This window comes from Salvia splendens, chromosome 1 (genome assembly GCF_004379255.2).
Source record: "Salvia splendens isolate huo1 chromosome 1, SspV2, whole genome shotgun sequence".
In the NCBI taxonomy this organism is placed as follows: Eukaryota; Viridiplantae; Streptophyta; class Magnoliopsida; order Lamiales; family Lamiaceae; genus Salvia; species Salvia splendens.
The window spans coordinates 36,487,454-36,499,947 of record NC_056032.1 but is presented as its reverse complement, the minus strand read 5'-3'; the positions used below and the strand labels follow the sequence as shown (position 1 = coordinate 36,499,947).

The following is a 12,494-nucleotide window of genomic DNA, read 5'->3' as shown; positions in this document are numbered from 1 at the left end:
AGGGAAATCAGTGTCCTTGTTTCCATGTGTGCCCGCAGTATTTCCTCAGTCGATAAAAAGTACTACCTTCATCCCGCATTAGTTGTCACATTTACTTTTCTGCACTCGTTTTGTAAAAATGATAATAAATACTCCCTCCGTCCCATAGAAATAGGCCATTTGGGATCGGCACGAGTTTTAATGTATAATTGGTAAAGTAGGAGAGAAAGAGAAAAAATAGTTGAAATTGTGTAGTAGATAGTGGGAACCATAAATGATAAAGTAAAAGAGAAGGAGAAAAATGTTGTCATAAAAAGAAGTGGACTATTTCTATGGGACAGACGAAAAAAGAAATATGGCCTATTTATATGGGACGAAGGGAGTAGTTAAAGTCGAAAAATAGTAAAATAAGAGAGAAAATAAGGTAGAGAAGAATCTTCTTTATATTATTTTCTCTCTTACTTTACTATTTCTCCACTTTAACTATTTATTATTATTTTTACAAAACGAGTATAGAAAATTAAGAGCATCTCCAATGATCGGCTAGCGGACCGGCTAGCCGATTCCCGGCGCTGGCCGGTCGCTAGCCGAACCATTGTAGGCGGCGAGCAGCAAAACGGCTAGCCGATCGGCGAACTCTAGGCGATTCGCGGGCTCTAGCCGATCCGCTAGCCGCCATTGTAGGCCCGGAATCGGCTAGCCTATTTTTTTTAAATATGTAATTTTTTTATAATTTACTTTTTTTAATTTAAATAAAATTATTGTATTTTCCCGTATCTGTGTCGTAAATTTAATTCCGTATTTGCGTGATTGTAATTTTTAATTTTGTAATTCCGTAATTCGTGTGTGGAAGAGGGGTTTTTTTAATTATGTAATTTTTTTATAATTTACTTTTTTTAATTTAAATAAAATTATTGCATTTTCCCGTATCTGTGTCGTAAATTTAATTCCGTATTTGCGTGATTGTAATTTTTAATTTTGTAATTCCGTAATTCGTGTGTGGAAGAGGGGTTTTTTTAATTATGTAATTTTTTTAATGAACTTTTTTTAATTTAAATGAAATTATTGAATTTTCTCGTATATGTGTCGTAAATTTAATTCCGTATTTTGTGTGATTGTTAATTATTTGTTTTTAATAATTTTGTTTATTGTAACTGGGCTATAGCTGGGCTATTGCTTGTCCAGTTGCTTGTCCTGATGATGTGACAGGAGGAGTTTTAGTGCTGATGATGTGGCAGGAGGAGTTTGTGTATGAGCTATGGCTGGGCTATTCTTATTGGAGATGCTCTAAATGTGGCAATTAATGCCGGATGGAGATAATATTTTTATTAGAATATTAATTAACGACATGTGTTTTAATGTAAATTAAAAGAAAATGAGATTCGCGAAAGAAAACTTACTATCAATAAATACAGGATAAATTTGGTGGACTATGCAAAATGAAAGACTTACACGAAGCATTAGGAATTAATAGTAATAAATAAAAAAGAGCAATAATGCAGGCATTAATGCGTATAGTTGGTACTGCCTGCTACCTATCATAATTATCACATTTAATCAAAAGTTGTGTGGTAGCCAATGTTAAGCTGCCCAATAAATGTATATATGCTTCAATTTATCTAACTAATGTGATAACGATTTTCTATTTTCATTTTTGTATAAGGATATATTGCATGGCTCCAATCGCTCTACGGTGACTCACGGCAAATAGGCTTTATCATATTATATTCATATATATATAAACAAAGTTTGGGATAAAATTCACTAGTGCCTGTAATTTGTAATAAATGGAGTAGTATTACATTCATGGTTGTCTACGATTGAGATTAAACCAAAATTTGTTTTGCCCAGTTGGATTTTCCAACAAAACGTTAATTAAATGTTTACTTGTATTTGAATCATTTGATACACTTTTTGCTTAGGTTGGCAAAAAATCACAGATTTGTCAAGTTAAGGCCGCCACCCCCAAAGCATGTCACTTTTTCAATACCCTATTCCCATAATACAAACTTATGACTCATCACATCAATATAATTTTTGTTGCTCCCGACTAATTAATTTTCATAAACAGAAATTTATTAAATTCAGATCTTTAAGGTTTATAACTAAGCACTTTGCTGAAGATGCTTCACAGTATTATTTTAAAAAAAAATTCTTAATAAAAATGTTGTGACAGAATAGAGCAATAGTGTCATCGAGATAAACAGAAACGTAAAGAGACACAAAATTTACGTGGTTGACCAACATTGCGTTGGCTACGTCCACAGGCGGAAACAAAGAATAGATTGTATTAAGATTGTTTTCAGATTACAAAGTTATGCCCCCTACTTCTATATAAATAGGCACACAGACGACGGGATAGGCCCAATACAAAATTAAGGCCTAAAACAGAAACATATCACAGCAAGACCCCGTTCAATTAGAGACAAACTATACATATTCAAGGCATACTAACAAAAAATTTAGAAGTATATTGCATAGTAGCTTCCATTCTGACTCTCTCTCTGCGAACTGAGTTGAGAAAACTATAATAAATCGTGAAACGTCCAGCCTGACAACCTATATTATTATACGATTATCATAATTAGTTAAAGATAATTAATTGAACCATATTTTCCTCGAGAGCCATAGTTTCTTGATTATTGGTAAACAAGTCCAGAATTCCGCACACTACTTAGCGTGGATTTCGGATGCCAAAGCTACACTCAATTTAATGGACAAGCACTATGAAATTGAACATAAAGCCAAGTTGATAATATTAAGACTTCATTTTTAACTCCATATGAATTTTGACTTTGTTTTGCTTTTTTTTTGGGGATGGTGGCAGAAATTCGAATGTAGGTACCTGCCATTGATAACTTTATTAATTTATTGCTCTGTGCTTGGTTTGACAAATTGGTAGCTCTTCTATTTATCGCACACATACTCATATAAATCGAATAGGACAGCTCATATAATAATAAAAAGCTGATTGAAACAAGAAATGGTCCCTTTGGGTAGCTTAGAGCATCAGCACTGGCGGACGTCACTGCGAAATTCTCACCGGTATACGGGAATTCCGTGGCGGACATCCACCATTGTGCGTATTATGCACGGATACAGAATTCCCCCGAGGAATTCACAGTTCCGCGGATTTCCGCGGGGAATTCCGTGCGGACGTCCGCCATTGCGTTGACTCCCACGGACGTCCGCGCGGAATTCCCGTTTATTACATTAAATGTTTTTTTTTCGGTTCCTATAAATACATCTCGTTGAACTTCACTTCATTCGCACCACTTGTATTAACAAGTTTTTCTCTCTCTAAATTTCTTTTATATATCCGTAATGACCGGTAGTGGTAGTGGTAGTGGTAGTGGTGGTGATGGACATTATGAACACATGATGCGACTGATTCACGCACATGTGCGGGATGCCGTGGAGAAGGAGGAAAAAGTGGCCTCGGCGCCGACGGTGCCTCGACCCATCCACCGTCGCACTATAGTACCCCGAGACCACCTCGCTGCCCACCGTAGGTTGTACGCGGATTACTTTGCGCCGGAGCCACGGTTTGGAGAGAACCTATTCCGGCGACGGTTTAGGATGCATCGTCCGCTCTTTCTGCGTATCATGGGCGCTTTGGAGCTCGATACGGGTATTTCAGGGTGCGGGAGGATGCGGCTGGTAAACCCGGCCGCACGCCGATTCAGAAGTGCAGTGCCGCAATCAGGCAGCTGGCATACGGAGGCGCAACCGACATGTTTGACGAGTACCTCCAAATCGGCGAGACGACTGCCCGAGAGTGCCTGAAGTATTTTTGTCAGGGCGTTAGGGAGATATTCGGGGATAGGTATCTTCAGAAGCCCACCTCCGAAGATTGTCAAGCTCTGTTGGATATGCACGGGAATCAGCACGGGTTCACGGGGATGTTAGACAACATAGATGGTATGCACTGGGAGTGGAAGAACTGCCCCGCTGCCTGGAAATGGATGTACACTACTGGTTTCAAGGCCAAGAATCTCACGATGATCCTTGAGGCGGTAGCTGACTACCGTTTGTGGATTTGGCATGCCTATTTTGGAGTAGCCGGGTCGAACAATGACATCAACGTCCTCCAGTCGTCGCCCCTTTTCAACGACCAGTGCATGGGCGTCGGTCCGGCCGTCAACTTCATTGCCAACTGCAACCAGCACAACATGGGCTATTATTTGGCGGATGAGATATACCCGATGTGGCCCGTCTTTGTGAAGACGATCAGGTGCCCAGCTGATGAAAAGAAGATATACTTTGCGCAACGTCAGGAGGCAGTGCGCAAGGATGTGGAGCGGGCATTTGATGTGCTCCAGGCTCGATGGGCGGCAGTGAAGGGTCCAACACGGCTGTGGTACGTTGACAGCATCGCCGACATCATGTACGCCTGTATTATCATGCACAACATGATTGACGAAGATGAAGGTCCAACACTGATTGATTGGACCAATGATGATCCTGATGCTGCGGGTCCAAGCCACGTCGTGACCACCAGCAATGTACGCATGGAGACACCCCATGACGAAGTCGATCGAGTCCGTGCATTTGCCGACATGCGCAATAAACAAGCCCATGTTCGACTCCAGAACGATATTATTGAAGAAGTATGACAGCGGAGGGGTCGTCGTTGAAATGTATTTTTTTTTTAATTTGGTGAAATGTACTTTTCTTTTTTTAATGGATTTTTTTCTCTATTTGTGTCTAAATTTTATTTCCGGAAATTGTTTAATGTGTGAATTTGTAAATTTTTTATAACGTGGGAATTCCGCAGAGGAATTTTATCACTGTGCAGTGAGAAGTTCATATATGACGTGGTAGAAGGTGTTTTTGGAAATTCTGCGAGGAATTTCGTGCCACGGCTATGCTCCAAGACGAAAGTCAATCTTTCATACTCCCCCACATTTTACAAACGTCTAAAAAAGGCTTCTTCTTCATTAACGACCGACTCATCCAACCTCACTAACACGACTTCGTCGGCAACATATAACCAACCAACCAACCCTCTCCTCTTTATGCGTGCTCCTTTTACAATCCACAGCATCAGGCTGTAACTAATAACTCGTGTGGTTTTGGCAGCTGACACCTAATTTTGAGAGAGAGAGACCAAAAAATTCCAAGAAATTTTTCATTAGATCTGGCGCTCTATTGAAATTCGGTCACGAAAAATGTAATCTTGAGGTTTGGTTTTGAATTTCTGTGTAAAACTGTGTTTCTGTTGCTGGGGATGGGGATCTGTTTGAGCAACCAGATAAAGGCTGAGAGCCATTTTTCTACCGGCACAGGTACATACTCAAAATGCTTCACTTTTTTTGAGCAATAGGCAAATTCAACTACTACATGTTTTAGTGTTGATTATGTTTCTTGTATTTCAACTGTTTTTCTTGTACTGCTTCAAAATCAAGTTGATTCAGCATTGCTCTGTGCTTATTTCTTGAATTTGATGTACAAAACTCTCCAATTGCAAGTTATAATATGGTTTGTAGGTGCAACTTCTTCGAAAATGATAAGTGGAGATGGGACGGAGCTAAGCAATTCGAGCAGCAAGAGGTCCTCTGCATCCGTGCCTCCCTCTCCTCGGAGTGAAGGTGAGATATTGCAGTCCTCCAACATGAAAAGCTTCGCCTTCAGCGATCTAAAGGCGGCCACGCGAAACTTTCGCCTGGACAGCGTGTTGGGGGAAGGAGGCTTTGGTTCTGTTTTCAAAGGATGGATTGATGAGCATTCTCTGGAAGCATCAAAGCCTGGCTCTAGCATGGTGGTTGCTGTTAAAAGGCTTAACCAAGAGGGCTGGCAGGGCCACAAGGAATGGTTGGTATGTCCACACATTCTACCAATTTGGTTCAATTATGGATAGCCATTACACTTCTTTGTTTTTCCCTTGCCTATAATATTGTTATGAATCAATTTCTCATTGCCATTTGCCATGGATAACAATCTTAAAGCTGTAGCTTGGTCTACTTATACTTGTTTTGTTTCTTTCATATGTAGATATACCTTTTCATTGACATCCTTCCTTTGAATTGACAGGCTGAAATCAACTATCTAGGGCAGTTGCGTCATCCCAATCTTGTGAAATTAATTGGTTATTGCTTGGAGGATGACCACAGACTTCTCGTATACGAGTTCATGCCAAAGGGTAGCATGGAGAATCATCTATTCAGGAGTAAGTTCAGCATAACATAGTACTAGAGGAAAATTTAATCTATTCTCCACTGTATATTTGGCATGATCACTGTAATAGTACATATTTACTTGACAAGTTCTTATCCATGTAACTCTAATGATGAGTGGTGAATTAGGAGGATCTTACTTCCAGCCGCTTTCTTGGAGCCTAAGAGTGAAAATTGCGTTGGGTGCCGCTAGGGGCCTTGCCTTTCTTCATAATGCTGAAACGAAAGTGATCTACCGGGACTTCAAGACTTCTAATATCTTGCTTGATTCGGTCGGTACATCCAGAGGCATTTACTATTGTTTTTTGCCTCTCTTGATTACATTTCCCCCCTCTATTCTCATTTCTTGGGGGCTTTGCTTTATGCCTGCAGAACTACAATGCCAAACTCTCTGATTTTGGATTGGCCAGAGATGGGCCAACAGGTGACAAGAGTCATGTCTCCACTCGAGTCATGGGTACTTACGGATATGCTGCTCCCGAGTATCTATCCACAGGTAGGATGATATGGCATGATCAATCCATAATTGACATGGTTTTATGCATTTGTTTCTTCTCTTTTGATCTTTGTTAGGCGATGATAAATTTTGTCCCATACTTCCTTTGTGTTTTATAGGCCATTTAACCACAAAGAGCGATGTATACAGCTTCGGAGTGGTGCTCCTGGAGATTCTAACAGGTAAGAAAGCAATAGACAAGAACCGCCCCACGGGAGAGCATAATCTGGTGGAGTGGGCAAAACCTTACCTGACAAACAAGCGCAGAATGTTCCGTCTGATTGATAGCCGCATTGAAGGGCAGTATACAGTTGATCTAGCCGTGAAGGCAGCCACCCTTGCTTACCAATGCATATCTATGGATCCCAGAGCTAGGCCTGATATGAATGAGGTGATAACAGCCCTTGAACAGCTTCACGACTCAAGGGACGCCTATAAGGACAAAGATCATGCCCTGAATAGGAAACGCCAATCAAATTCAAATACCGAACCTAAGTCCTGCAAGACCACTGCTGGAGGAGGGCGCCCAGCGTCTGCTTATCCGAGACCTGCTCTTTACACATAGACGTCTTAGTTATACTTGCCTGTAAGCAAGCAAGCAAGCAACACTCTCTGGTTATCCCTTTTTTTCTGAAGATTGTACATATTCTTTTTATGGGTATTCTGAAATGCATGTACTGTTGTAGCCTTTACAGTTTTGAGATTCTTATGGTTGATGATATACATGCTGCTGTAATATTCAGATGGAGTATCTTTTATGTGTATATGAGAATTCTCATGTTATAAATAGAGTCAGGATTAGATAAACAAACATACAAAAAGTAAAATTGAGATGGCATTCAAAAAACAAGTACTCCACTTAACTAGATGGAGTATAAATTCCGTCTAGTAGTCAACAACTGTATCAAATGATATTCTGATTTATTTTGAATACATAGAGTTTGGTTATTTTAATGTAAATATAGGATAAAATCATGTTTGTCTCTAAATTTTTTTTCAAATTTGATCAGATTATTTTGCAGAAAAGTAAAATACAAATATCATTTCACCAGTTTAAACTACTCCATCAGATTCCCAGAATTCATAGTAGGTCAATTGGTGAATTGATGGTATGAGAATCAGTGTGTTTATGATATCAAAATCTCATATAGAAATTGGTGAATGATTTGATTTGCATTAATTTGACGATGTCTACAATATTTGTGGGACTGGTACTGGTAGTCGTATGGCAGCAGAAATATTCATTCCTCAACTTTTCATAATAATTGAGTTAGATCAGATAAAGCTAAATTTGACAATAAAGAGAGAGGTACAATGATAGTGCATGAGTCGCAATCACTTGGAAAATGAGGTGCCCAATTAGTCTTCGTTTCTCCATTGTATAATTTTACAAAAACCTACACTCCCCCAATCACGTTGCATATTGTGGTGAAGCAAACCATATCCCACATCGGAGAATGAACAAGAGTTGCAAGCATATAAATGGGCTATCCCAACTCCATTAGTATGAGGCCTTTTGGGGAGTACCCCAAGAGCAAAACCGTGAGGGTTTTGCCCAAAGCGGACAATATCATACTAATGTGGAGTTCGGGTGTGCACCACCGATACCCAACACATATATTTATTTATTTTTGTTACATGAATTAAGCTGAAAATTTATACTACTAGCATTATTATTCTTTGTAATTCAGTTGTATAAGTATTAGTATTATTTAACTTATTTGTCTTAGTATATGATATCTCTTTGTGTTCCTACATCATTAAAATTTAAGAGTGAAATTAAGAAAGAAAGAAAAAAATCCTAAACTCTCAATCTCTTAATACCTAACCGACTCCCTCCCTCTCTCAAAGTCTTCTTTCACCCTCTCTTCTCTATTTATATTTTTCCTATTTAACAATGCTAGCTGCATTTGAATTTGAATTTGAATTTGAATTTGAATTTAAATTTATTTATGTGCATATATTAATGTATACGAAAGAACAAGCATCACATGCACAAGTTTCACGCCGAATATTCTTGTAAATGCAACAATGATCCCAACAACACAAAGAGTGATTATAGTCAGTTTTAATTTATTATAAATATAGAATACTAAGTTTTAATACTACCATGATACCATCCATGATCCAATAATATTTGCGAATAAGTGTGAGATTCATATTGTCAACTCTACTGAAAGCTCAATATTGTATATTCCAATTAAAAATACTACATTCATGAATGATCTTTCCGAATTGCGAGTATATGTGAGATGCATATTGTCATGTCTACTAAAGCTCAATTAATGTTGTGTATATTCAATCAAACCACGATAGATCTCTAAAGGTTACGATTCGTGTAAGAATATGTTATCCGAAATGGTATAAAGCTCAGCTGGTAGAGCGCGGTTTGGCTTCTTTTTCTGTTGAATCTGTTTTATATTCCCACCGACGGCTTGTTCTTCTTCTCAAAGCTGTTTAATGACTTAGTTGGGGGCAAGTGGATGCAGATTTTATTTAAATTTCTTTTCAATTTTTGTTGGATAAATTTTTCCAACAAAAATATTGTGTTATCTCCAAAGTATTATATCTACCTCGGGATGGAGGGAGTACTATTATATTATATTGTATTGCATTGCTACCCTTAAACATAAACACACTTCGTAGCTATTTACGCAAACGTGTAGAACAAAAGTGTTTTTCATTAGTCAACGAATGTGGAATTGGTAGAATAATTGAACAAATTTTTCATTAGTTCAAATTCTATGGATTATACGAAAATAACTTTTAGTGAAGTAAATGGAAATCAAGCATAACCACAACTTGTACTTGTACGTTGATGGCTCCGCGAATTTTTGATGTTAGCAAATGCTGGTAGAGAATGAAAATACAGACACAAAGAATTTACGTGGTTCGATTTACTGAAGTAAATCTACGTCCACGGGAAAAAGGGAGGGCAAGATTGTATTGCTTGATCTGTTTTCTACAGCTTACAAATACAAACTTGCTATTTGCTATATGGTGTTTTATCTCTAGAGAGCTTAACCTTCTCATATCAGATCTAAGTTCCATTTATATCTTGGACTAAGATCGTGGCTTGCATCACCACCCTAAGTCGTGGATGTCGTGTAGGTCATGGCCTAAGATCGTGGATGTAGCGTAGGTCATGGCCTACGATCGTGGCCTGAGTTGACACCACGTGGTAGTGGGTGTGTTGGACATCCTGTATGGGTCCACTAACTCCTTGTTCGGTCGAATACTGAGACCGAACTGCTTTGGTTGCCGATCTGAGAGTAGAGCTTGATGCCGACCTGAGAGCAGAGCTTGATTGGTTGGCTTTTACCGAGCTGTAGGCTGAGGCCGAACTCTTTGGTAATGCCGAACTCATACTCCTGCTTTGGTTGCCGATCTGAGAGTAGAGCTTGATGCCGACCTGAGAGCAGAGCTTGATAGGTTGGCTTTTACCGAGCTGTAGGCTGAGGCCGAACTCTTTGGTAATGCCGAACTCATACTCTTCCTTGGGCTTTGGGCTGATGGGCCGTCATTGCTGTTGGGCTTGTTTAGTACGTACCCCATCACTACCCCCCCCGAAAGACGAAGTGAATCACTTCGGCGAAGCGAGTCACTTCGGCATTCTGGATAAAAGTACGGGGGAGGCTGACGTCAGGGGACATGCCTTGCATGTGACTGCATTAAATGCGACAGTAAAATCCGGCCGTTGAATCCTGAAAAGGTGGGATTCGAAACGGTGCGACGATTTTGAAATCTTCGCCGAATCTGATAAATATGCTCTTTCTTCCTCATTTGAACACCTTTGCTGTTGCGTCTTCTATACTCTCTCTTTCTCGAGAAATTTTCTTCCGCTTTCAAGAGCTTCTTCAGACTTTCTTCACTTTCAAAAAGTAAGAAAAATGTCTTCTTCTTCTTCTTCTTCGGTGTCGGGTAGCGGTAGGAAAGGGGATAAGGGGTCTTCTAGCCGGAAAGAATCCGGGGAGAAGACCGTAGAGTATTTTCACAGTATCTTGAGTAAGGATACTGTGATATCCCTTCACGAGAAATATTTTTTACCTGGGGGGAAGGCGGTGGTTCCCGACGATGATCATAGGGCTAACGACCCGCCGGAGGGTTATGCCACCGTTTACGAAGCCTGCTTAGAATGCGGGCTTCGTTTTCCTCTTCCCCCACCTTTTGTAGAGCTTCTTGATTTTTTTCAACTCCCTTTAGGTCAGGTGACTCCGAACTCTTGGAGGCACTTATCGGCTTTTGCTGCCGAACTGCGTAGGCTAGATAAGGATCTGTCTCTGAGGGCAATCCTTAATTTTTTCCAGTTTAAAAGGAAGGGATCTTGGTTTTACTTGATCCCCTTACAGCCTTTTAGGGCCTTCTGCAGAACTAAGTGGCCGAAATGGCAAAACCGTTTCTTTTTTTATAATAGGACTTCGGCTCCGGGCTTTCCTTGGAGAAGGCCGAAGTCCGTGATTCCCCATCCTCGGTTAGAACCGTTGGCCGAGCTCGAGGGCGAGCTCAATAAGATTCCTATGATTAGGAAACAGTATTCGGAAACTGAGCTCGTCAAGGGCGACCTCGTGTTCAATATCTCGTCTTCGGACGAAGAGGCCGAGGGTGAGGATTTCTCTTTATCTTTATGCTCTACTGCTTTAACGAAGAAAACTAACCTTGTTTTCTTGCTTTTTGGCAGTGTTCATGCTGAATAAGGCTATCCGAAAGTCCTCCGAGCTTGAGGAGCCGGAGAAAGAGAAGGCTACCAGCTCGGCGCCTGATGCCGAGAAGAATCCGAAGAGGCAAAAGACCTCTTCGGGTCCAAAGAAGCCGGAGTCGACTTCGGCAAGTAGGAAGGGGAGGACCCAGAAGCCCCCGAGAGCGCCAGAGAAAGACGTGGTCTTGGCGCCTCCTTCGGAGCATATCTGTGAGCCATTTTTATGGCCCACGGACTTCGCCGAGGTGAATTGTCTTCTTGATTCTTTGGCTTGGCTTCTGTCCTGTATTTTTGGTGCCCTCTGTTGACTTTTTTTCTTTATCCATTTTCAGAGGAACGATATGCTCTCCAAGCTCGTCGCCGTCGAACTCTCCAAAGCGTCCAACGACTATGCTGAGATGCAGAGGAAATTGGCGGCTGCTTGTCACCGGGCCGAGCAGGCCGAGGCAAACTTTGAGAAAGCCAGAGCTGCTAGGATTTCGGCCCAGGATGAAGCTCAGTTTGCCAAAAACCAGCTCGCCATCCAGCGAGAGCAGACGAAACGGAGTGATGCTGCCGCCGTGGTTGCCCAGGGGGAGGCTCTCCGTGTTTACACGGAGAAACTCTTTTTGAGTAGCCAGTTCTCGGCTTTTGTCGGTAGTCTGGTAAGGCTAATTGCCGATAAGGGCGAGCAGGGGGCCGACGTCGTACTGCCTCTGTACAGCCGAGAGATAGCAGCTCGGCTTCAGAATCTGCCGCTCCTTGAGGAGCTCGCTTCATCTTCGGTCCTGCTTTCTGCAGACAGAGTCCGGAGTTGTCGAGCTGATCGGGACGAGAACCTGGAGGCTATCTTTGCCTCCGTGGGACCCGTTTCACCCGCTTCGACTTACAACGGAGAGGGTGAGGCCGAGCCGCTGGAGCGGGAGGCCGAAGTCGAGCGAGCCGGGCATCCGGAGAAGGAAGCCGATCAGGAGACGCAGCAGATCGGCTACGGTGGCGCCGAGCAGGCTGGGGAGAGCAAGGAGGCAGAGGCTGAAGCTGAAGCAGAGAAGGAAGCTGAACCTCACCGAGAAGGTGGAGACGAAGCTAGCGAAGTATGATTTCGTCTCCCTTCTCTTAGTTTAGTTTCTTCCTTTATGTAAAATGGCCTTGAAGCCCTCCTTGTATA

General features: G+C 41.4%; 1 protein-coding gene across 1 annotated transcript; it reads left to right on the top strand.

Moving 5' to 3' along the window:
* The first annotated feature begins 4,879 nt into the window (after nt 1-4,879).
* Nucleotides 4,880-7,434, top strand: LOC121748718 (probable serine/threonine-protein kinase PBL11). The gene is made up of 6 exons (XM_042143206.1): nt 4,880-5,267; nt 5,469-5,797; nt 6,013-6,148; nt 6,285-6,427; nt 6,528-6,651; nt 6,771-7,434. Exons 1-6 carry the CDS (start codon nt 5,210-5,212, stop codon nt 7,214-7,216), a joined length of 1,236 nt encoding a protein of 411 aa, XP_041999140.1. The 5' UTR covers nt 4,880-5,209; the 3' UTR covers nt 7,217-7,434.
* Nucleotides 7,435-12,494: the final 5,060 nt, after the last annotated feature.